Source organism: Podarcis cretensis, assembly GCF_951804945.1.
Source record: "Podarcis cretensis genome assembly, chromosome: 7".
NCBI lineage: Eukaryota > Metazoa > Chordata > Lepidosauria > Squamata > Lacertidae > Podarcis > Podarcis cretensis.
The window spans coordinates 34,910,921-34,936,864 of record NC_137176.1 but is presented as its reverse complement, the minus strand read 5'-3'; the positions used below and the strand labels follow the sequence as shown (position 1 = coordinate 34,936,864).

At 42.1% G+C, this 25,944-nt stretch overlaps 1 protein-coding gene across 1 annotated transcript; it reads right to left on the bottom strand.

The window, feature by feature from the left end:
- Window positions 1-4,084: 4,084 nt before the first annotated feature.
- Window positions 4,085-24,284, bottom strand: SCGN (secretagogin, EF-hand calcium binding protein). Its single transcript, XM_079983830.1, has 11 exons — window positions 23,669-24,284; window positions 22,110-22,180; window positions 14,152-14,244; window positions 13,719-13,808; window positions 12,052-12,108; window positions 11,773-11,850; window positions 7,616-7,671; window positions 7,254-7,299; window positions 7,093-7,152; window positions 5,820-5,888; window positions 4,085-4,740 (listed from the first exon to the last, which is right to left on the bottom strand). Exons 1-11 carry the CDS (start codon window positions 23,739-23,741, stop codon window positions 4,612-4,614), a joined length of 822 nt encoding a protein of 273 aa, XP_079839956.1. The 5' UTR covers window positions 23,742-24,284; the 3' UTR covers window positions 4,085-4,611.
- Between the last annotated feature and the right edge of the window lie 1,660 nt (window positions 24,285-25,944).

Below are 25,944 nucleotides of genomic sequence, written 5' to 3'. Positions count from 1 at the left end.
CAAAGCACATGGCAGATCAGATGCTCTGTGACTTGCTGCAATTAGAGGCACAATTAATCAGAAGCAGGGGAAGGGAAAACCACGCTGGTCTGTGCCAACATCGCTAGAATCATCACAATTCAGGCTTCTGGACTAGCTGCTTTTACACTTGCAGTTGATGGCATTTCTGGCTCCTGATTGTGAAGGGTATGAATGCTGCTGTGATGTTTCTGGGGAAAAGCCAGAACAATATCCCAGCTTGCTTTGGCTTTGTTCAACAACTGGTAGCAACGTTGCCACAAGGGCTTACTTGGAAGCATTGAAGGCAAAAAATGAAATGGAAAGTTGGAACATGCTGTTCAGTAAACAAAAATCCTCCCTGTGTTTCTGGGTTGTTCAGCATAGCAGGATAACCATCTGTGTCACTAGGGAGAATCTTACAAACAAAAAAACTGCAAAGCAGGGTGGGGGAGGTTTCCCCCTCAGTTTCTCTCCTCCCCCCTGCAAGACTCTTATCAACAAAGCAGCTCATAGTTCTCAATGGGTTGTTTTTTTTTTTTTGCTAAGTTTTCTTTGTGCATTGCAGATTTGTAATACCAGGAAGCCCAGATAATTTTAGTTTCTTCATATTTTAGACAATTTAGCTAAACAATATATTGCTTCTGCTTCAGAAAATGCATTATTCTTGACACTCTGTTTGACGGGAACTATTGGAGGCTTTTCCAACAGTTTCAGAAATGGATTTGGAATATTTTTCATGGATGTTAGACTTTCATCCCATCACACCGAAAAGTTGATATGGATAGGCAGGCAGCAAACTGAGTGTGGCCGAGACAGCCATTGACATTTGGATCTTATCCACCCCAGATGGCCTGTGAAAACTACTCTTCTCCCTTAGCCACAGCAGCTCTCCTGCAAAATGGACATGTTCTAAGTTTAAAATTCAGCTGCTGATCCACTTACAGTAACTTCAATACATGGAATGGGGAAGGAGGCACCATCTTGTCCTTTGTCTGAGGTGGCAAAATGTCTAGGACCAGCGCTTTGAGTTAATAAGGTTCTTTTATGTACAATTTTAATCTGCGTGCCATTATTTAGGGATAAGGCATTGGGAACCAGACACCCATACCTGTTTGTACACAGTTGGACTAAAACTGGATTTCCATTTCCCACAAGTCTGCCATTTAGGAAAGAAGGCATTCTCCCATTGTGCTTTCTGATCCTGTCCAGCAATTCCTAGAAGGCACATATATCTATTGCAAACTCACTGGTTTTGCATGTGCAGCAATTATTTTTGAAATAAGCAGATTACTAAGGGCCTCTCCAGACTGTTTTTTAATGATATATTTTGCAACATGTCATTGATACAATAATAGAGCATTAGTGGTGGATTTCCAGTGGACCATCCACACACCTGTTTGCTTTATTAGTTACACATTCCTGCACTATAACACAACAAGTGTGACAACTCCCCCATTTGCCCCCCCCATTCCCCTCCCAAAAAATTGTGGTGTGAAAAGTTGCAGGATCTTAGCAGGAGGTTATGGGATATACACTGATTGACAACATAAAAGTATGTCTGCCTTGAAACATTTGCAGGTGCAAACAGTATTGAAAGGGGATCACATGTAACTGCCCCAATACCATTATGAGCACAAATCATATTGAATGCAGAGTAAAAAGAACATTTGGAGGAACCACAATTATGCACTAGGAATGCATGCAAAGGGCAAAGTCCTTTGCCTGTGTAAGAAAGGGCAAGACAACCGATCTGTGTTCATAACATTGCTACAGTTATTCTGCAGTATTCAAACAAGGCGAAGAAGGAAATAACTTTGTTATGTGTCTTCCCCTCTTCCTGAAATGGTAGTCCCTTTTCTGCCCACCAAGGTTTCCCAACACTCAATTATTTTACAGCTAGAAGCAGTTGTCTTGAATTTTAAAAACTTCTAGCCGAACTTCAAATATGTACCAGGTTTTGAAAGTAATGCCTCTTGGGGGGCCATATGCGAAAATCACTTAAACCTCCCTGATGTTTTTCCCGGAGATAAAAGCAATCATATTTCTTATGTCCATTTGTTTCCTGTCCTTCCTGCCAGCAGCATAGAGCAATCTAGGAAAGTTAGTGTCTTTGCCCGCCAGGTCTCCAAATGAACTTCAGAGCTGGTGGAGGAGGGGAGGGAACTGGACATGGGTTTTGCACATCCAGCCCAACACTCTGGTCCTTAGCCCACCTGCTGCTCTCTCCAGATGTTCTTGGCTTCCAGCGCCTATCAGCCCCAGCCAACATCTGGAAGCCACCAGGTTGGTGGCTACTGCTCTAGGCAGTGCCCCATACTGGGGAGTTTTGCTGGCACTTCTTCTGATTTTAAATTTTTTGAAATTTAATTTTGGTTACAAAAAAAGGTGAAATACATTTCAGTCCCAGTCAATGTTTAAGTGAACAATGCTTAAATTTTACCTGGATTGCAGCCAATCTGTTTGGCTCACAGTGAAGGTTCATGGAAGGTGGAGAAAAGCTGCAGCTGGTTAAATAGAGAGGGAAGCAGTGAATAACATCATGAACAGAGCCACAAAACCAAATCTTTCCCATTCTCTCTACTGGCAACTTATATAACTGGTTGAGCCAAATGAGGCCTTTGCTTTAAGTCTCCTGTTTGGCATTCTGTTTGCTTGTAAGCCTGGTTTGTTTGCAATAAAACAACTCCCTTGTATATTGAAATATCATAGAGGCATGTGTGGTATGCACACTCAGGACACAAACCCATCTTTCAAATTCAAATAGCAGCATGACTTCAATTGCCATCATCAGAGTTGGGAACATAAAAATGCAAAAAAAATATTAGCGGTGGTGAAAAGGGGAAAGGAAGAGGCAGTTATCTTTAATTCCAAATTATTTTGGAAGCTAGAAGTGTAGACCCACTGGAATCAATGGACTGAACTAACAAGTTGATTTATTTGAAGGGCTCTGCTCTGAATGTGACTAACTTCGATGATATCCAAAATATATTAGACTTACATTGTATAGAAATGCAAAGGTTAAAAAAAAGTTAAAGGTAAAGGACCCCTGGACAGTTAAGTCCAGTCAAAGGCAACTATGGGGTGTGGTGCTCATCTTGCTTCAAGCTGAGGGAGTCAGCATTTGTTCACAGACAGCTTTCTGAGTCATGTGGCCAGCATGACTAAACCGCTTCTGGTGCAATGGGACACCGTGATGATTGCCAGAGTGCACAGAAACTCCATTTACCTTCCCGCTGCAGTGGTACCTATTTATCTACTTGCACTGGTGTGCTTTTGAACTGCTAGGTTGGCAGACGCTGGGACAGAACAACAGGAGCTCACCCCATTGCAGGGATTTGAACTGCCACCCTTCTGATCAGCAAGCCCAAGAGGCTCAGTGCCACCCGCTCCCCTCATACAAATGTTCCTGTTTGTGACTCGGCTAGGATTTACAAAAGCCATAGAGAAAAATACGCTATTGTGCCTTAAAGTGGGGAAAAGCAGAATGGATGGATTTAAGCATATAAAGGTAAAGGGACCCCTGACCATTAGGTCCAGTTGTGGCCGACTCTGGGGTTGAGGCGCTCATCTTGCTTTACTGGCCAAGGGAGCCGGCGTACCGCTTCCGGGTCATGTGGCCAGCATGACTAAGCCGCTTCTGGCGAACTAGAGCAGCGCATGGAAACGCTGTTTACCTTCCCATCGTAGTGGTACCTATTTATCTACTTGCACTTTGACATGCTTTCGAACTGCTAGGTGGGCAGGAATTCAAGCATATACTGGACCTCAAAAGTCTTGCACAAAAAAGAGCTGGAGGGTTTTCTTTGAAAATAAAAAGTTTGAGCATTGTCAATGATCACTCTATGGGTTGAAGCACACAAGAGAGATGGTTTCCACTAGAAGGACAGGAGATGGAGCAGATACTTGATCTTAAACCAGAAAGACTTGGAGATCAGGATCAGCTTTGGTGCTAAGATTAGCACCTCTTTGGGGGATATTTCTGTCCAGCCAAACCTTTGCTGTTTTCCAGCTTTGTCTTCCCCTGGCATTTAAAATCAGGTTGGAGGGTGTTACATATTATAAGTAATACACACACCAGTTGTACTCTGATTTCTAAATGGTTGCTTTTATTCTTTTACAAATACACTGCCTCCAACACCATCAAGCTTTTGTGCCTTAAAAAAAGGGGGGAGATATTGTGAGTATCACACACTACACAGTTGTCACAGACATGGACTACCAAGAAGGAACCAATAGCTTTAGGGATATAGCACAGGGAGCAGAGTACAACAAAGTGTGATGCTATATAGCAGCAGTCCTGGTACAATGGCTACGTAGCTTTCTGGCAGACTGGGTAGTTTGTAGATATGAAACATGTTTTAAAAATGTGTAAGAAACCCCACAGACGAGATCTCCTTTGGAACAGCATGTGTGTCGTTACTGTTCATTACATGTATTCTGCTGGGCTGAAGACTTGCAAATGAAGATTCTCATCTGTACTGTGAGTTGCCTCTATCTTCTAGGCTCGGCATAACAGAGATTATTAACATAGCACTGGAAATGTTCTACCAGGACCAGCAGGCTCTCACAAAAGACAATAATTGGCAAGCCACAGGAGAAGCACATTCAGGTCTATGGGGCAATTTTGATTCCCAGACACAAGGCGAGTTCGGATTTTTGAATTTTCCCATCCTTGTTCACATCACAATGGCGAAGCAGGATCTGGCGGAACTTATCCAGGTCAGTGCCACTAATGCTGGGCTACAATGGGAAGGAGGGGAAAGAGAGAGAGAATTACTTTCAAAGGACAAAATATCCATTCTCAGGAGTTATTTTTCTAACATCGAGCACGAACGAGAATTCCACAGCAAAGAACAACAAAGACGACAAAGGAAGTGAAGAGCCAGCAAATAGGAAGCCTCAGTACATCTTGAAAGAAGGAAAGAAAGAAAAATGAAAAGGAGAAATAATGGATTTGTGATCTGCAGCAGATGGTGGAGTGGCAGCACTTAATTGATCTCCTGACAGCTGAATCACTTCTGCTTAACATGAGGTGGAGGAGAGAGGTGGCAGTGAGATTGGCACAGTGCAAACACAGCAGCACCGGACTGGCTCTGCCAGCGCATTTGCACCACGCAGACCTTCTCACTGCCTTGCCCCTCACTGTCCCAGTAAACAGCAGCGGCTCAGTTGACAGGAAGTCAGGTAAATACTGACACCGCACTCCACTGTCTGCTACCTAAATAGAATGATGCTGTGTGTGTCTTTTCTAAATGCATAAACATGAATCTGGCCAAGTTTATACTACTAGTCCTTCACTTGTGTGCCCAGTTTGGAGGATTCGGAAGAAGGGGTAGAGGCGATGATGGTGCAAGGTATGTACAGCAAGAGAAAATGGCCAAAGCCCTATGGGACACAGAGCATTAGATGGGCCAATGCTTTCCATCCTCTTCTATAATGGAAAATGCTCCACATGACACAAAGCGTTGGTGTGTGTGTGTGTGTGTGTGTGTGTGTTTGGAACACTTCCTGGTTCAATGAAAGTATGAGGAAGCTTTTTGTATCTGGAAAACCATGTGCACCTCAGAGCTGCTGTATTGGGTCTATTACATTCATAAATCTGTCACAAGGAAAGCTAAGTCCACATCATAATTTATCACTTCATTAGGTTACCCAGGCCCCCAAGTTAACAAAGTGACGTTCCTCATTCTTTATTGTTCCACAAAAGACCTGGAGTCAGTTATTTGTTTTGGTGCCTTATGCTTTTAAGCTACTGAAACCAAGCCACATTTGTCACAAAACCTATGGGAAACAAAACATAGAAACCACTAAGTAGTTACCTTGACAAGTTCCATCATATCTTTTACAAATCCGTCCACTTCTGGGCCTTCAAGTGCTCCTGTCTTACTCTGGAATATATACATGTAAAAATCATACAGTTTTGCAGACTAGAAACACATCCATCCATGAATACTTGGGTGCCTGTTCTCTTTCTGGCAATATTATCTCCAACCTCCCAAGCTATATGCCTATGGACATTCCAAATCATATGGAAAATCCACTGCATGCTCCTTGTTATCTTGATAAGGTTTTGTCATGGCAACTATGCTACAAGGAAGGTGGTCATCAGAGCTGATTCAGACACTCTGATTCAGAAGAGAGCAAGACAGCTGTAATCCTAGTTGTCCCGACTTCTGCTATAACGGGTCTACTTCTGCATCTCACGAATAATCTGCTAGCGGCAGATCGTTCCCCACCTGTTCCCTGGGCATGCACCAGGGCACACCATGGGGTTGGGGCTGTGGGTGGAGCACGCCATTGCAGCAGCCCCTACCCACTGCTGAAAAGCGGGGTGCACGCCTGCTTGCGGTGCCCCAAGAGCCCTGTGTTGTTTTTGTGAGTTGCAAAAATGATGCTGGGTTCATGTGGCACCACGATCAGGCATGCGTCCTGGCCCCTGCGAGCCCAGCACAATGGCTATAGAGTTGTTTTATGGTTTTTACTAATAGATTTGTTGTTTATTCTCATTGTAAATTGCTTTGAAGGTTTTCTTAAAAAAACAACAATCAAGCTGTATATATATTTTAATGAAATAAATGAATCCACTTGATTTCCCTACATGCTATTCTAATGCAAAGTTTTGTAAAGTCTGATGTGCCACTTGATCAGCAATAACATACCCTCCAACAGTTCTCAGATGAACATAGGGACTTCCTATTCTATTATTATTATTATTATTATTATTATTATTATTCTACCCCACCCATCTGATCGCATTGCCCCAGCCACTCTAGGCGACTTCCAATATATATAAACACATCATAAAACATTAAACATTAAAAAAACAGGTCTATCTTCAGATGTCTTCTAAAGGTTGTACAGTCACTTATCTCTTTGGGTTGTTTTGTTTTGTTTTGTTTTGTTTTGCAAAACTCCATCCCTCCAACATTTCTCTGATGAAATCAGGGACATCCTAAAGAAAAGTGGGACATTCTGGAATAAATCAGAAACCGGGGTGGCTTCTGTAAACTTGGGACTGTCCCTGGAAAATAGGGACACTTGCAGGGCTTGCAATAATCCCAAACCCATGAAAGAAACAAAAAATCATCTTACAACATCATAGTGTGCAAAGATTTTCTCAAAATCTCTCTTCCTTTCTTCTGTACTACAAGCCTGAATGGAGGAGAAAAAATATTTTAAAATGTTTGGGGATTTTTTTTTTTAAGGGAAAAGGGGGAAAGGTAACTAAATGCACTAAAAATTACTGTACTTACATCCAGTTTAAATTGAAGGAGAAAATTTTCCTGAAGAGCCAGAATTCTAAATGGAAAGAGACACATGGTCATTTTCTCAGATACCAGTTATACAGAGATAGGCATTTCTGCCTGATAGATCTCACAAAGGGGAAATATGAACAGTCTGAGAAACAAAAGCTTGTAACATTATGAGTAGGGTTGTCGTTTTTTCTCTCTAGACAAATTCTAGAAGTGCTGGTTCCTTGTGACAGGCAGGAATTCAACAGATTTAGCATTTAGAGTAGAGGGAAGACACAGCAATGAGGAAAGTTTTGCCTGTTGAAGCTACCACAGATTCAACACTCCCTTTCTGAATAAGCTGAAGAGTCATTAGAAGCTACCTTGCTAGGTCATTGAGATCCAGTCGTCCATCTTTATTTTTGTCAAAGAGCTTCATCTAAAAAGCAAGATAAGAAAGCCTTTATGAAGCTGTCATTAATATAGGAAACCTGGCATACACAGCGAGCCAATATACAGGGGCATTTTACTATTCATAGTGATGCTGCCCACATTGTGGAGTCACATAGCCTTGATGGGCATAATGTCAGATTTGCCAAGGACTGGACAAGCAATCCTCTCTCCTCCTCAGATTTTATCATGGGACATTTGGCCAGATCGCAAAACAGTTTTGAAAGAGTGCATTGTGTGCCTGTTAGATGTATATGTGAGAATGATACCAACTTCCTCAGGTCTTTCCCAATTTTGATGGAACTGTCCTTGGAAAACATGGTGGAGCACCATCCATCCTCCTTCTGATAGACAGATAAGTGAGCGTTTGATCCGACTCAGTTTCATGATGAGTATGTTTGACAAATGCTCTTTCCCTCCATAAGCACGTGCTTCCACTGGGAAATTTCAGGCTCTTAATGTCAGAGCACTCATGCTGATGACTGTAAGAGGTTCTCCCTGGTATATTCAGATTTTCCTGAACTATATTTTGATTGGTCCCCTCCAGGCAGAATCACTTCTCTTCAAAGTCCCCCCTCCCTCCCCCCGGTCCTTTCCCAGCTATAGCCCTGTTGCTATAAAATGGCAATCACTTTCAGAAAGGAGAAAAGTAGCCTGAATAATTCATGATAAAAGAGGGTTGAGAAACTGAATTATTTTTTTTAGGTGTTGGGGGATGACTAAACTGTGTATCTCATAGATTAGCTGTAAAATATTCACTACCGGGATAGTGTTTAACTTCTCTTTTATGAATGCTACCTCTTTAGGAATGATGATGCTCTGAAAAACCTACAGGGGAAAATATTGTTGTGTATGTGTTTGTCTACACACACCTCAAGATGCATAAGTAAATATCTCACCCTCCCAGGGTGTGAGGCCAAAATCTGGTGTCCCTCCTAACTCTTGCCATCTGTTCTGCTCAGTTCACTGCATCATAGTTGTGGTGCCCTCCAGCGCCCCCTAGGTTCAGGGTCCAGTGCGACAGAACTGGTTGAACTGCCCTAAATCTGCCTCTGCTGTGTCAACTGTGGTTAACCTTAACTAAGCTTCCTTCAAACCATAGTTTACAAAGCCTCATTGGCCAGATTGGACCCCCTATCTGGCCAAGAGGTTCCCCATCCCAGGATCAAGCAACAGCTCTCTCTCCCCACCCCTGAAATTTGAAAGACCAAAGTCTACCCCTGGACACAGAAAGCTGTAGTTAAGCTACAATGGAGGTAAAATATTCTGAACTTCCCACTGGAAAAGTCATGCTGAAGGACAAGGGAGAGGATGGAGTGTGCAAGTCTAGGGGAAACAAGACTCATTCTCATAACACTAAACCATGGTTTAGATTCACCTCCAAGCCAGTCTAATATGAGCAGGACGCTTCCTCCCCTCCCCCCTCCCGACACATTCCATAATTTTTCACAAGTTTCGTTTTTTTGCTAGTGTCGTGGGAACTTGCTGCTCACAGTATTTTCCCATGCAACTGTGGCAAGGGCTTGGTTACAAAAAACAAAGGGATGGTTTAATTTGAATCGGGGCTCATCTCCAGAACCTGTTTGCATGCCTGAAACCCAATATATCCAATAACAAGCGTAATCAACAAACATTTGGACAGATGTGGAGACAGCAAGGGAAGAAAGACATAGGAAGCACGGAGTTAATCCAAACAAAACCTCCATGGAAACATAGCACATGGATTTTTCATATGCCTTAAACTATCTGCGATTCTGTAGACAAACTAGTTGCTGTTTTATTCAGTGGAAGCATATTGTGTGGTGCAAATGAAAGCCCAGCACTGACAGCTTGTCTGATATTATCATGACCTCCTACTCTAGCCAATGAATAACAATAGCTAGGTAATGTGATTTGCTGATGAATAAACCAGTAATGAGCTTGCCTTGCATATGGCATTGACAAGATGTAGCTTTGTGAACTGCAGAATTTAAAAACATACTGGTGATTTAATAACGACTGTATGCTCTAATTTATCTGAATGCGATTGGGGAACATTAAAAACACTTCTAAAATCTGGAAGTCAGATGTAAGGAAGTAGCATTTGAACTTAGAAATTAAAAAGGGTTACACTGATACAGGGCACACTGGGATACAATAAGGGACATAGAGACAGTCAACACAAAGTTTCCACAAAGTGAACTGGATACATTTCTGAGTGGTTTTGAGTGATAACACCCTATAACCTTTTAAATATGTTTGGGGTGGGAGTGGGAATGGGATGGGGTGGTGTTATTGGTTTATTTTTTTATGTTTTTTGTGTTCTTATGTTGTATTTTAAGCACTATAGAAATGATCCCTAAAAGTACAGTCTTTTTATGTTGTATTTTAATGTTGCAAAATCTATGATGATCTATGAATGAAGGGCAGGACACTTAATAATAAGAATAATAAGAATAATTTTAAAGTAGGTTTCCTTCTTCCTAGTTGCATGATTAGAGATAGAACTTAAAGGTGACATGTGGGACATGACAGATGAATGCTAATGGCAAGGCACTTGTTGTTCATTTACCAAACCTTTTCCTTAGCTGATTTTCACTCCTGGAACAACATGGTCTTCTCTGAGTAATACCCCTCCCCACCTTCTCACTATATAGAAGGGTCTGGTGACTTCTGTTTCAGTGTATCTGAAGAAGTGTGCATGCACACGAAAGCTCATACCAAGAACTAACTTAGTTGGTCTTTAAGGTGCTACTGGAAGGAATTTTTTTATATGGTCTTCTCTTTTCCTTCAGCCTTTGATACCACTTAAACTGAATGATGTGCTTAGAAACACACTTGCCCTCTAGAATTCATCCTCTCGTAAGAGAGCTTCAACAGGTATTGAAGGATAATTGCTCGTCACCTCTTTGGGACCTTTGTGGTAGGATTCCTTCCCTTGTCATCCCTCTTGTGCAATGTATACTTGAGGAGGCCACTTGACAAGGTCAATTTCGCAATAGAAGGTCAAGCTTGTGTAACAGCTGCTTCCCATTTGCATGAAGTGCCTCAATGGCTCTTCCTTAAAAACAGTACATCTCTGGGGAATGAGCCCTATCTGAAACCAACTCTCCTGTGGACCAATAGGTACTGGAACAACTTATTAAACGACACAAGAAATAGAAGGAAATCACAAATACCTGATTTAAAGCCTACTGAAATCAGCCAGGTTGCTGCAAGATTACAATGTTAACATATGCAGTAACTCAACAGATGGTATCCACAAATCAGCTGTCTGGGCATGGATAGAAAAGATTTAGTGCCTGTTCAAATCCTTCTTGTGTATATCACAAATATTCTTGTAAAGTATAAGTTTTCAGTCTAGCCTAAATAGGTTATAATGGGTTCTATCTTGATCACAATGCAGTTTATTTTTTAAAATAGTTTTTTGGGGGGTCCATGAAATTGTAGCCTGTGCTTGTGATGGAGATCATGCTAAGTCCAGGCTGAAAACAACTACATAGGCCAAGAACAAGGCATATGAGAGAAAAAAGCCACACTAAATCTCAGTCAGATTGGGCCTGTGGGTTGGTGTGAAATATGGGAGCAGTACACACTGCAATAGTTTTATGATAACTGCTCTCAGTTCTTCTGCTATGATTTAATCTTTGCTTATTTTTCTGCTTTTCTTCCCCCCCTCTCATAATCCGGATGACAGAATCCCTTTTCCCCGAGCAAGATGTTATTCTGGGGTATAGTCCAATTACTTATTCAAAAGCAAAACACAAGTGATCATAAAATAGAATAGGGAATAAATACTGGTGGTTGGTACCAGCAGACGTCTGAGCACAAAAGAGGTAACTTCTAAACACCAGTGACATCAGCTCAAGGCTGGGATGACAGGCTTCAGGGACAATGGCCACATTGGCCTAATTGGACCCCCTAGCGGCCAAGAGGTTCCCCGTCACAGATGAAGCAACAGCACTCTCTCCTTCTTTCCCCCACCCTTTAGATATCCCCTGACCATCCTTTGCAATGTTGGTCCATCTTGTGCAACTACCATATTGGCTATTTAGAATTCCTGAGAATTTCTATAATAACATAAGTATTTGATCATATGCACTCTGCTTACCATGGTTTCTGTGTATTCTTGCAGCTTTGCCTTAGAAATGGTTTTTCCATGCTGCCGGAAAAGATCTTGCAGAAAGTTCTTTGTCAGGAAAGGAGAGAAATAGTTTTTACTGTTTCAGATTCATACTAGGAATAATATAAAGGAGTCAAGGCCTGTTTCATCAGATGCTTCACAAAACTAAGGCAGTTGCTTGAATGCACTTAATATGTTTTATATACGATCAAAATATACATATTGAGTAAAGAAGGCATCTGGATAAAGACTCCCTAGAGAACTTACTCTGAGTTCGGCAGCTGAAATAAAACCACTGCTATCAACATCATATTGGCGCCAGATCTAAAGGGGGGGAAATGAGTGAACAGTTATCATCTTCAAATAAATGTTCAATACGTAACTATATCTCAGTCTCATTTATGAAGGGCTATAGAACAGTGTTTCCCAACCTTGGGCCTCCAGCTGTTTTTGGACTACAATTCCCATCATCCCTTGCCACTGGTCTTGCTAATCAGGGATGATGGGAGTTGTAGTTCAAAAACAGCTGGAGGCCCAAGGTTGGGAAACACTGCTATAGAACATAGCAAATGTTTGGATAGCGGGAGTTTGGATGAGTGATTATATTTTTCACAAGGGTTGCAACCAGCACAGGAAGGATTTCAGACGATGGGAGTCTGTTGCAGCCCTTCAGTGGGCTCACCATGTGGCAATTGTATGCCCACTCTCCCTTGTACTTCAGTCATGGGGAACCACAGCAGAAAGAACGGGCTGCTCTACAGTATCAGATGGAAAGTAGCCACCATCGCATCAGGCCCATTGCTCATGAATCAGATAGTTTGGGAAGGAGATTATTCTGGGCTCATGTTCCTTCAGGCTGGGCTGAGTCTCCTAGTAGATGAACATGCCAGGCTCATTTGGAGCTATCCAGAAGCAGGCCAGATTCAAAAATACGCAGGCAGGTGGAGTTACTGATTTGCTTTTCTAAGACTGAGCATTTATTTAGCGTGTTCTCTAGATCTTGGCTATTACCCCACCATCTCTAAAATAAACTGTTTGAAGTATGCAGATTTTGAAGAGCAAAAAAAAGGACACATTTGCCGACTTCTACTTTTAACTGTGGATTGCTATGATGACTCTCATTTTACATACCCATGAGAAAGAGGACATGTCCTGGAAAAAGAGGACATATGGCAACCTTAAATGGCTCATCTCAGCATTGACATAGTGGAATTATTAACTAACATTTTGTTTCTTTCCAAAATATTTAGAAAACAAGGATTTTGAAACCTGGAAAAAACCTTATGTGTCACTGACAAGTTCCATCTAAAAGAAGTGTGTAAACAGATTTAAATAATTTTTCATCCTTAACCTGGACATGTCGTTACCATGGCTGCATATTCAGATTCATTATTTGTTATGTAAATAACACAGCCAATCAAGGGACTAAGTGGCTATTTGTATTCCTATTTGTATCCCCTTGTTCTTAGTCATCCTAAGGTGGTAGTTGACATTAGATGGTATTTTTAGATTGAAACACTAGGCCCAGATTAGAAGAGCACTGGCTGGGTGGAATGCAGAGCCAAGGAAGTGATAGGTACAAGGAGCAAAGTACCAGGTTACGCTTCCTGGAGCCTTTTCTTGGGCTCCCAGAATCCGACCCTCCATCTCATGCTTTGTACTTGATTGGGAAAGACCTGGGTTCAAACCAAGCGTTGGGAAGCTCTGGCCTTCCCCAAATCATTGGACTACAACTCTCATCAGCACTGGTCATTGGCTATGCTGGCTTCTGGGGCTGCTAGGAATTGGAGTCCAATAAATTCTGGAGGGCTACATGTTAGCTACCCCAAGGTTAAACAAATGTGAGCCTCAGCATGTGGCCAATACACCAACTAAAAGTATGCAATGCAAAATACTTTGAAAGATGGAAACAGACAGCAGGAAATTACACCCACCCGCATGAATTCTACGCTGTTGTCCAAAGGTGTTTCTCTTCGGAAAAGAAGCAGGAAGTTCTCATCCTCCGACAAGAGTATACTTGCAAGCTAAAGTTTTTTTTGGGGGGAGGGGATAAAGGTTACATTTCTCAAACTGTTCTCTATGCAGTTATTTTCATCATCATCATCATCATCATCATCAGTGTTATTGTTATTCAGAATAAATTGCTATACCACAAGGACAGAAGCAGGGCAGAGCAAAGCAAAACTACAAAATCTAGCAGCAAAATTCTGACAGATGCTTTTGTCAAAAGCACATTTGGACAAAAAGTTCCAATACTACATTATCTAAACGAACCGGTGAACCCACTCTTTGCAACAGTGCAATTATTATTCCTCAATTGCCTGTCATCTATTTTCTAACACTGCAAAATAAAAGGCAGCTAGCTACCTCTTGTATTTGTAAGCGTCCATCTGCAGTCACATCGTAGGCTGACATAAATCGTTTTTTCACCCTCTGCACCTTTTCTTCTGTTACGGGGCTCTGTGATATGAAAAGCAACAGGTTAAGGATAAAACCAATTTCCCTGAGTACAATGTGTTCTCTCCCGTCTCTTTTAAGACCAGCCATGCAGGACCTGCAGTGAATGTTTCCTTTAGGCTGAAAGGAGGGGAGCCTGCTGCAAGAGCCATTTTGTTCTGGTTTCCTAACACCCTGCCTTGAAGTCATCTTTGGAAGTGATGTGCACGCACACACATACATTATCAGAAGCGACTTGTTCCTTACCAAAATAACAATAGTCTAAGAGCACATGAAGCCACCATCTAACCAACATTAAGCAGGAGTGGGTCTGATCAGTGCCTAGATGAGAGACTTCTTGGAGGCCACATGTATGCCATCTTGGGTCCCATGATGGAAGAAAGGCAGAATATAAATGTGAGAAAGGAAAAAGATTATTGGAAGAAAAGACAAAGTCATGGCAGCTAGACACATTGACCTATATTGCAGCTAGCTTAGCTGAGATGGGGAGCAGTTGGTGTCATGGAAGGCTCTGGTGAACAACAAGACAATAACTTTTTTAGACAAGAATAGAATAGTGACAGGAAACTCCTGACCATACCCAGATATAAATTAAGTGCAGTGCCACTTCGTGATCAAACTAGACACTTGCACTATCCATACAGATAGAAAAAAGAGCTTACAGGTTTATATGAAAGGTTCAGGACCACACAAAAAGAGGAAGATATCAACATGGTCTCTGAAATCTTCAAAGAGCATATCGAACTCCTGGCTGGGAGCCATTGTGGCTAAAACACAGAACAGCACTCCAGGAGATAGTTGCAAAGGGAGGCACCTAAAGGCAAAGCAATACTGCTGCTCCTGAAAAGGATTCGCTGCTCATATGCATCCACCCAGAGCAGTAAGATGTTGTAGGTATATGTAGCTGCCTCTGCATTTCAGACAACCAACTCACCTTGCAGGTACAGCTAAGGATCTCTGCCTGAAACAGTGAACAATTTTTAGCACCAGAAGGGTGGGATATAATTGCTCAAATAAATGTCACCAGGCAGCCAAAACAACAATTTCACTGTTCCACACTGTACATAAGAAAACTCCTTTTGTGCCAAGAAGCCGATGACAGCTTGTAGAAATAAGATGGCCTAAATATATTATGAGTAGCCTTTAAAGCCAGTCAGAAGAATATCAGACTTCAAGTGTTAAATATCCCTGAGCTCAGCCTCTGCTCCAAAAGTTAATTCTATGGGAGCCAGGTTAATTAAACTTCATGACACTTCCAAGATATTTTAATCCCATATAAAAAGATAATGTCTGCTTTAAATTCTTTGAAGAAGCCATTAAAATAATCCTGCATACAACTGAACAACATACCAGGGTTTTTTTAAAAAAAGAAAAAGAAGTAGGCAAGCTTGGTTTCCCTAGTCTCTTTTTAAAAGAATACCGCATGTTATTATAGTTTAAAAATTTCCAATGTGAGACTGTAATAGAAGTTTAAGACCAATTTAAAAACCACCAAAAAAGTAAAATAAAAGTGAGAATAGAATAGTACATATTCAAATAGACCTATCCTTTGTATAGTCATCTTGGTTTTTTAAATTTAGCTTTCTTCCCGCAATGCCATGTATATTCCATCAGCTAGTAACAAATGCAAGATTTGCTCCTGTATTTTAAGTAGAACATATATATAGCCAAGCAAGAACTTCTCCTTGGGGTTTCAATGTTCTGTTCTTATTTATGGGCTCTCATTTTAATGTGATATCAGCAAAGAGATTAATTATTAAGAGATTGTTTAATTATTTCTCCATTAAATATGAAATTAAGTTGGTAACTTTACCAGCAATCCTGCTGGATTGTGAGGCCATTCTCCATTATGCTCAGAGGAGGGATATCAACCCCATTTCCATTTAAAATACATGGAAACAGTAACCAGGAAAAGACTGAGCCTAACTTCCAGGTCTGTTAGAGGGAAATGCAGCTATTTTGACACAAGGACACCATTTCAAACTGTCACCCGCAGCCACCCTGAAGGAGATATAATGAAAGTTTGCTGGCTGAACTTCCAGCTGAACAAATATTTCAAAAGAGGAGACTTCCAGTTGCCAATATAGCTGTTCCCTTAAAAAGTCTGAAGCTATGCACAAACCCCACAGATCTCCATTTGAAAACACACACACACACACACACACACACACACACACACAAACAAAATGGTCACCACTGTAGGGCAACCAGAAATGAAAACAAACACAGATTCCTCCATTTCCTCATTCATTCCACCCCTTCCCCATTTTGCATGCCCACTGAATTCGGTCAGTCTTTTGTTCTCCCAGCTGGGGTTCCTTTTCTTGCCTTTAGCATTAGTTGAGAACGCTTCAGAGTAGATGAAAGAGAGGCAGAGGAAACATAGTGCTAGAGACTACAGTGGTCATTAGGGAGAAATAACAACAGGGTGCACAGAGGTTAAAAATAATAATTATGGAACAGTTTGCTATTCAAACAGAGACAACTTTTGGAGTGCATAATAACTATTAATTTTATTTCATCCGACACTTTTAATCTTCAAAGCATATAAGTAGAAATGGTTATTCAACTTAGTTAGGTTGCTTGGTAAGCAGGATCGTCTCATTCTGACGCACACCAACACGGTATGACAAATTCATAACTCAATAGGTCACTGTAAAACAATCACCACTGGGAGATGCTCTTCCAGCCTCCAACTCGCTGCTCTTACAGAATTACAACATTGTTAGAGTCTACACTACCAAACTCTGCAGAACATCAAGGGCATGGAAAGGCAGAAGTGGTCCACACAACAGGTGTGGCAGAAGGAACACCAAGACAATGGAGAACAGTGTCACGAGGTGGCACTTGGGTGAAGATCAGTGAGCAAGCAAGAAGGAGGGATGCTTTATCCCCCGGATGCCAGTCATGTCTCGCCTGCAAATGCCAATCTGGCAGCAATGGCTTTTCAAGAGGCCTAGGAGAAGCAACCTTAGGATCAGGGGCTGAATGTGTCCCCTGGCTTCTTTAGCCAGCTTACCTACTCATAGGACATTCCCCAAGCCATGCCCCTCACTGGTCCTGCCCTGTGTCCTTCTCAAGAGCAATTGCTGGGCCAGGATGTGTCCTTGAATTGTGACAATGCCTCTTGTTTGGCTGGATGAAGGTGTTTGTAAGGGTAACCTCTGAGTTTTGCATGGACGGTACAAAGATAACAGTCTACTGTCTTGCTTTGCCCACTTGTCCCTGGCTCCACCACTGTCCTGTGACCTCTGCAAGCTTGCCCAGGGGGACAGGCAGTCCTTAGGCTGAAACAGTTCCCTGCTCCTACCCTGGGGGGCTACCTTGTCCCCTGCAGGATCTTACTTCCCACAAACCCAAGCGTGCCCTATTCACCCTGCCCTTTAACCTTCATGGTGCCTGATGTTTGAGGGGAGGAGAACAACACAAACTTCATAATGTAAGAACAGGCATCTGGATCTGTCCAATGGCCCATCTAGTCCAGCATCCTGTTCTCAAAGTGGCCTGTTGGAAAACTGCAAGCAGGACCCAACCACCAGAGCATTTTCCCTTCCTTTGGTTTCCAGCAACTGGTATTCAGAAGCATTCCAGACTGTGAAGGCAGGGCATAATTCTCATGGCTAGCAGCCAGGGGAAGGGAATCTTCCACACTTTCCACTCAGTCCAAGAGATGAGAAGCAAATGATGTACTCTGCGCTCGCAATCTGACTTCCTTTCCCTCTTCCAAGTGTTTGGTAGGGAAGTGTTTAAGCAAGCAGGGCTTTGTTATTGAAACAACAGAAACCCATTAAGATGTAGAGAATCACCTATTGTTCATATATTATGAAATGCATCCTCCCCTTTAAGAAGAATACCAGCAACTCAACATAGTGGGAAATAATGTCTGAAGCAGCTTGCAGTGTTTGCTATGAGTAATTTGAGGCCACTTCCCCTCATTGGAGGTACTAAACCTATTACCAGTCATTCTAAGGTCACACAATCGCAGTTCAGAAATAATTTCTAATCATCCAGGGGTCTTTCCCACTCCCTTTAACTTACTTCTCTCTCATGATTTTTCCTTTGATAGTAAAAGGAGAATCCAAAGAGTCAAGGTTTTATGAACGCAGGATAAAAGGTAAAGGGACCCCTGACCATTAGGTCCAGTCGTGGCCGACATCTTGCTTTATTGGCCAAAGGAGCCAGCATTTGTCATCAGACAGCTTCTGGATCATGTGGCCAGCATGACTAAGCCACTTCTGGCAAACCAGAGCAGCGCACGGAAACGCCATTTACCTTCCCACCGGAGCGGTACCTATTTATCTACTTGCACTTTGAGGTGCTTTCGAACTGTTAGGTTGGCAGGAGCTGGGACCAAGCAATGGGAGCTCACTCTGTCGCGGGGATTTGAACCGCCGACCTTCTGATCAGCAAGTCCTAGGCTCTGTGATTTAACCCACAGTGCCACCCATGTCCCTACATGAACGTAGGATATCTGATCACAAAAACAAGATCACAGTAATCAGAACTCATTTCCTTTTTTGGTGGTTTATGGCAACTGCAGATAGTCAGATAATAGACAGAAGAAAGTAAGCACAAGTTGAGAGCATGGCTGTTTGCTAGTGGCAATCAAAAATAAAGGGCCAATATGTCAGGGGAAATGAAACAGAACCGCAAAGAACAGGACCTGCACATAATTGACTGTGCTGTTGATTCTACCGTTCATTTTACAGCTGTTTACAAGCAGATCCATTTTCCTAAGCAAGTGTCAATTAACTCTGGAGAAACACCCATGTTAATTGATTTTGGAAAGCAGAATTTTGCATCTGCAAAACTAATCAGCAATGTTTTGAATAAGCAAAAGACACCTGCTATCCTAACTCCCTTCATCCAGATTAATGTGTATGCAAACCTCTTGACTCACCTTCATTAATCTAAATGTGTTTTTTTGTCAGTAGCCTAGCATTTGCTTCATGCCAAAATTATGACCAGTGAGTGGGTGGCCAGTGCAGAGGGACTCAGAACACAAACAGTGATAAGAACACCTGTTGTGAAAGGAACCTGAGCAGAACACACAAAGAACAACACTATTTACTTTAGAATGTTTCTACTAAAAAAAACCAAAGTAGGTGGGGAGAGAAATATGGTTACACACTCTTGGCTTGGTCTAAAACAGTATGGACGGCATTGCCAGTGCTATGCATGGGGAGTTCTCTCTCTCTCTCTCTCTCTCTCCTTCTCTCTCTCTTTCTGGGTAGAACTTATTTATTACTGCATATTGCATTTAGCGGGGGGGTAGAAGGCAAGCAAAATGCGAGGGAGCTAGTGAAAGATACAGGAAATTGAATGCAGATTTCCAAAAAATAGCAAGGATAGACAAGAAGGCCTTCTTAAATGAGCAATGCAAAGAAATAGAGGAAAACAACAGAATGGGAAGAACCAGAGATCTGTTCAAGAAAATTGGAGATATGAAAGGAACATTTCGTACAAAGATTACCATAATAAAGGACAAAAGTGGTAAGGACCTAACGGAAGCAGAAGACATCAAGAATACACAGAGGAATTATACCAGAAGATATGGATGTCTCGTACACCCCAGGTAGTGTGGTTGCTGACCTTGAGCCAGACATCTTGGAGAGTGAAGTCAAAGGGGCTTTAGAAAGCACTGCTAATAACAAGGCCAGTGGAAGTGATGATATTCCAGCTGAACTATTTAAAATTATAAAAGATGATGCTGTTACGGTGCTACACTCAATATGCCAGCAAGTTTGGAAAACTCAGCAGTGGCCAGAGGATTGGAGAAGATCAGTCTACATCCCAATCCCAAAGAAGGGCAGTGCCAAAGAATGCTCCAACTACCACACAATTGCACTCATTTCACACGCTAGCATGGTTATGCTTAAAATTCTACAAGGAAGGCTCAAGCAGTATGTGGACCGAGAACTCCCAGAAGTGCAAGCTGGATTTAAAAGAGGCAGAGGAACCAGAGACCAAATTGCAAACATGCGCTGGATTATGGAGAAAGCTAGAGAGTTCCAGAAAGACATCTACTTCTGCTTCATTGACTATGCAAAAGCCTTTGACTGTGTCGACCACAGCAAACTATGGCAAGTTCTGAAAGAAATGGGAGTGCCTGATCACCTCATCTGTCTCCTGCGAAATCTCTATGTGGGACAAGAAGCTACAGTTAGAACTGGATATGGAACAACTGATTGGTTCAAAATTGGGAAAGGAGTATGACAAAGCTGTATATCGTCTCCCTGCTTATTTAACTTATATGCAGAATTCATCATGCGAAAGGCTGGGCTGGATGAATCCCTAGCTGGAATTAAGATTGCCGGAAGAAATATCAACAACCTCAGATATGCAGATGACACAACCTTGATGGCAGAAAGTGAGGAGGAATTAAAGAAGCTTTTATTGAGGGTGAAAGAGGAGAGCGCAAAATATGATCTGAAGCTCAACATCAAAAAAAAAAAAAAATGAAGGTCATGGCCACTGGTCCCATCACCTCCTGGCAAATAGAAGGGGAAGAAATGGAGGCAGTGAGAGATTTTACTTTCTTGGGCTCCATGATCACTGCAGATGGTGACAGCAGCCACGAAATTAAAAGACTCCTGCTTCTTGGGAGAAAAGCAATGACAAAACTAGACAGCATCTTAAAAAGTAGAGACATCACCTTGCCAACAAAGGTCCGTATAGTAAAAGCTATGGTTTTCCCAGTAGTGATGTATGGAAGTGAGAGCTGGGCCATAAAGAAGGCTGATCGCCGAAGAATTGATGCTTTTGAATTATGGTGCTGGAGGAGACTCTTGAGAGTCCCATGGACTGCAAGAAGATCAAACCTATCCATTCTTAAGGAAATCAGCCCTGAGTGCTCATTGGAAGGACAGATCGTGAAGCTGAGGCTCCAATACTTTGGCCACCTCATGAGAAGAGAAGACTCCCTGGAAAAGACCCTGATGTTGGGAAAGATGGAGGGCACAAGGAGAAGGGGACGACAGAGGACGAATGGTTGGATAGTGTTCTTGAAGCTACTAGCCTGAGTTTGACCGAACTGCGGGAGGCAGTGGAAGACAGGAGTGCCTGGCGTGCTCTGGTCCATGGGGTCACGAAGAGTTGGACACGACTAAACGACTAAACAACAACAACATTGCAATAATACAAAATATTCAACTTTTCCCCAAGGAGCTCAAGGCATACAGCATGACTCTCCCTTTTTCCATATTGCCTTCACAATATGAAGGTTAAGTTGAGAGTTGGTGACTGGCCCAAGGTCACCCAGCAAGCTTCATGGCTGTGTGGATATTTTAACTCCCAGGTACTAGTCCAATGCTCTAACCACAATACCACATTGTGTGTGTCTGATATGTCTCATCAGGTGTTGGGCGGGAAGGAGAGAGGTGGGTCACATCCACACCATACATTTAAAGTGCATGGCTTCCCTCAAAGAATCCTGGAAACTGTAGTATGTTAAGGGCATTGTAGCTCTATGAGGGTTCCCCACAGTTCTTTGGGAGAACCAGGGGCAGACTTTGGTAATCTTTAGTAATACGGTGCCCTGAGCGAGGCTAAAATTTGGGACCTCCAAATGGATCTTTTCAATTACAGTTTTGCCCCCCCCCCCAGCTCAAAACCCTGTGCAGGGAAACCTCCTGCACTGCCCTAAATTTGGTGCTGGAAGAAGCCATGTGATTTAAATGTATGTTGTGGATAATCCATGTTTCTCCTCCCCCTACCAAACAGCTGAGTGGCAGAATTCTCATCTTCCTGAAAGTGCTCTGCAACAAAGAACCCTAGCTCTTGGATCTATGTTCAACACCAATTTGCAGGAAACCTCTGCATATGCTCATGGTTATATTTAAATGCAGAATATAAGACACAGTACTTACTTCACTGCCCAGTGTCTTCAGCAGATGATGGAAAAAATTATCAAGCTCTTTCCCTTCTATGTAACCGTTGTCTAAAACCGATTAAAAACATATTACTGAATATTGTACCATTAATGTTCAGAATCTAAACTGAAGAAATAACATGCAACATAAACATTTCATAAATCTAGTAACAATTCAAACATTTAGCCAAACTGACACACACATATAAAGAAAATGTGAATGTTTGTTTTTTGCTTTGATAGATTGTTTAAATATGCAGTTACTTTATTCCAGCTTTCTAAATTTAAATATTCCTCTTCTTCAAATAAATAAGAGATATGAAAGTTTGTCCAAAATCCACCAAGAGCTTCTCTTGTTTCAGCCTCCTTTGATATTAATCAGATAGCCAAGAACTGTATTGATACAAAGGTTGGAAAACATAGGTACAAGGTGCCAGGCTGCATATGCCAGAGCAGGCCTACAATTTTAGACTGCAGGAACATACATTTTGAAGTACATGAAAGTGGAATAAAGTTTTCATGCATGTATAAATGCACTAATCAGAGAATTAACATGTTTATTTTAAAACAGAATAAATACGTCTAAATAAAAACAACAATAACAATAATAATAATTTATTTATACCCTGTCCATCATGTTCCAGGTTGTACACAATCTAGGGTTACAATAATGTATTAAGACATTTTGGGATATGTTGTTTTAGTGTGATGTTTAATGAAGAAGAACCATTTAAATCATACTTGCATCAGCTTGGAAAGCATAAATGGGAAACAACTGCAGGCGGGCAAATGAGGGGAGTAGTGCAGAGGTCTCCCCACTTTCTTGGTCTCCAGCATAGAAATCAAGCAGACAGCTGGAAGGAGAGTGGGATTCTGCATTCCTCCTTTGCCAGCCTAAGTAGGCTGGTATTTTATGATTATTTTTTGCATGCTAGTAACTTTGGGGGTCTAATTTACAAGACTGGTTGAGAGTGTAAGCTCCTTGGAGAAGGGACATGTCCTTTTGCTAATGTTACTCAGCACCATGCATGCTGATGGTGTAAAACAAGAACAGTAACCTCCTCAGGGTTAACATTGGTATTGAAACACAGCAGTGTTTCTTTAATAATAATAATAATAATAATAATAATAATAATAATAATTTATTTATATCCTGCCCTCCCCAGCCGAAGCGGGGCTCAGAGCGGCTAACAACAGTAATATAATACAGCATTCTAAAATCAATAATAGGTGAAAAAAGTCAGCTGATCGAGGTCCACGAGGATCTCTAATTAGCCTTGCTTCTCAATTAAATGGCTTCAATCAGACCCACCAACCACCCTAATCTCCTCTGCGCACCCATGAACACAAGACACTCTGAGATCACGGGAATACAAGCATATGTCTAGTCGAAAATCGAACTTGGAAAAGCAAAAACTTCCTTGCAAAGCAGAACGAGAAAACGTGGACAAAGAAACACCCCAGCTAGCGCCCGTGCCTACCGCCTTTTCTAGGCGCGCTCCGTCCCTTCCCTATTTAACTCCCAGAGTGGAAAGAGCCTCTCCCGGGCGCACTCACCGTCGGCGTCGAAGCGCTGCCAGAGTCGCAGAAAGGCAGCTGCCTCGAGGGAAGGCAGAAAGTCGCTGTCCATGGTGCTGACGCCGGAGAGACCGCGATGGGCAAAGGTCAGCGCGTCGCGTTGGCAAGTCCAAGTGGGCTGCGCGGCGCTGGGGCTGCTGGCCTCGAGTGCCCAAGTGGCGGGCGGGTTTTCAGAAGGCAGCCCAGCCCGGGACACGCCCAGGCTCCCCCCAAGATCCCACCTGCTGCCTGGAGAGAAGGTCGGAGCGAGCCAGCAAGCGAGGCAAAGTCGGCTGCTTGCTGCCCCCTTTCGTGCCAAAGTTTCCCTTGTCACCTGCTTGGAGGAAGAGCTGCTGGGCTCGCCCTTGAAGTGAGACTGCTGCCATCAACTTTTGTTGTTTTTTGTAAGGATATAGCCTTGTAAGTAAGGCGAGAATATAAGGGGATTTATTGGTGCACGGAGGTACAAGATGGAATTTAGAAGGCAGTGTCACCAGCTTAAAGGGACTTTGAAGAAGCTTCCTCGGAGAAAGTCGAAACAGCTGCAGTATTAAAAGCGGTTAATGAGTAGGATTAATTCAGAACTGCATTCGCGGCAGGCAGAAGGGTCGGTTTGAAAGCTCGCTTTGCATGGAGCTCTCTCACTTTTTCTTCTTTTTATATTGCCAGTTTCAAACTTGCAACCCTTTCTAGAACTACAGCAGCTGTAGAGGAGCATTACAAAGGAAGCCTATGGAGCTGTTGCTACTTTTGGAAACAATCCAAAAATCACCTGAAATGAATAGAATGAAACACATAGTGGTGGCTTTAAATCAAGATTTATTTATTTTAAATGAGGAATATAAATTAGTTATTTACTTCACAGAAAAGTACATTGTTAATTTGTGATGGGCAAGGGGGTGTGCGTTGTTTTTGTTTTTAAAAGCCCCCTCACAGAATCAGGGGTAAATAAATATTACATAATTGTAATGTTGCTCATGCACACAGTGAATTATTCATGAGTTGCTCTGAAGCACCACCTCTGTTTTTAGTTAGTTTTCAGAGTGGCATCAGAGAAGGAAATAGCTGTTGTGCCTGTTTTTCAGTACAGTGGTACTTCGGGTTAAGAACATAATTTGTTCTGGAGGTCCATTCTTAACCTGAAACTATTCTTAACCTGAGATACTACTTTAGCTAATGGGGCCTGCCGCTGCCGCTGCACCGCCACCACACAATTTCTGTTCTCATCCTGAAGCAAAGTTCTTAACCCGAGGTACTATTTCTGGGTTAGCGGAGTCTGTAACCTGAAGCGTCTGTAACCTGAGGTACCACTGTATTCCTCATTTGAAAAGCTTGCAGATTTTATGAACCACTGGTGGTAGACTGAAATAGACTTATCTATTGCTCGGGCACAAACTGACCATGGGTTTCTGCAAATTATGGCAAAGCTTGGTTCTTACGCTTTGATTATCAACTGGTCTGTGAATGCAGAAGATAAACAAAATAAAAAAATTCCTTCCAGTAGCACCTTAAAGACCAACTAAGTTAGTTCTTGGTATGAGCTTTCGTTAATGCCATATAACTCTTATCCCACATACTGGTGTTTAGAATTACATTAGTATCTGAAAGAGGAAAAGACAAAACAACAACAACAATTACCTGTAAGTTTTCCATTCTACATATCTGTTAGTGTTGGCAAACCTTAGCAGTTTTGAAGATTAGGATGTGAAATGGCATTTCCAAGTTAGAAGAGTAATGCATTGCAGGGGGTTGGACTAGATGACCCTTGGGGTCCCTTCCAACTCTACAGTTCTATGATATCTCAGGCAAGCATCCTGCAGAACTGTACTTTGTGAACACGTTTGCTCTACTACAGTTGCATTATGTACACGGGCATCTGCAATATTAGCTAATGCGCAGAATATTGTTGTTATTAGGGGGGGCAACATCAAATTTCTCTTGAGTGGATCACTAGTCTAGAAAGTCTAAACATACACAAGTACACAAACAGATGAATTAAATCTGCCCAACATATATTAATTTGTCAATTTGGCCCGATTGATAGCAAATGGTAAAAAAAACAAAACAAAAAACCACCCACTATCAAATTACACAAAGAATGACTGGTGTGATATAGAAGCCTCTGAAAACAGGCATAAAGTCAATGTTGCATATTGAGGTGTGTCAGAGGGATTCTTAGCAGCATGGCTACAGTTAAAAGCTTGACTTGCTCCCTTCTTGCATGGCAACTGCCTATTTGAAAAGAAAGAAAGAACACCACCCTTTTGCTTTTCCTG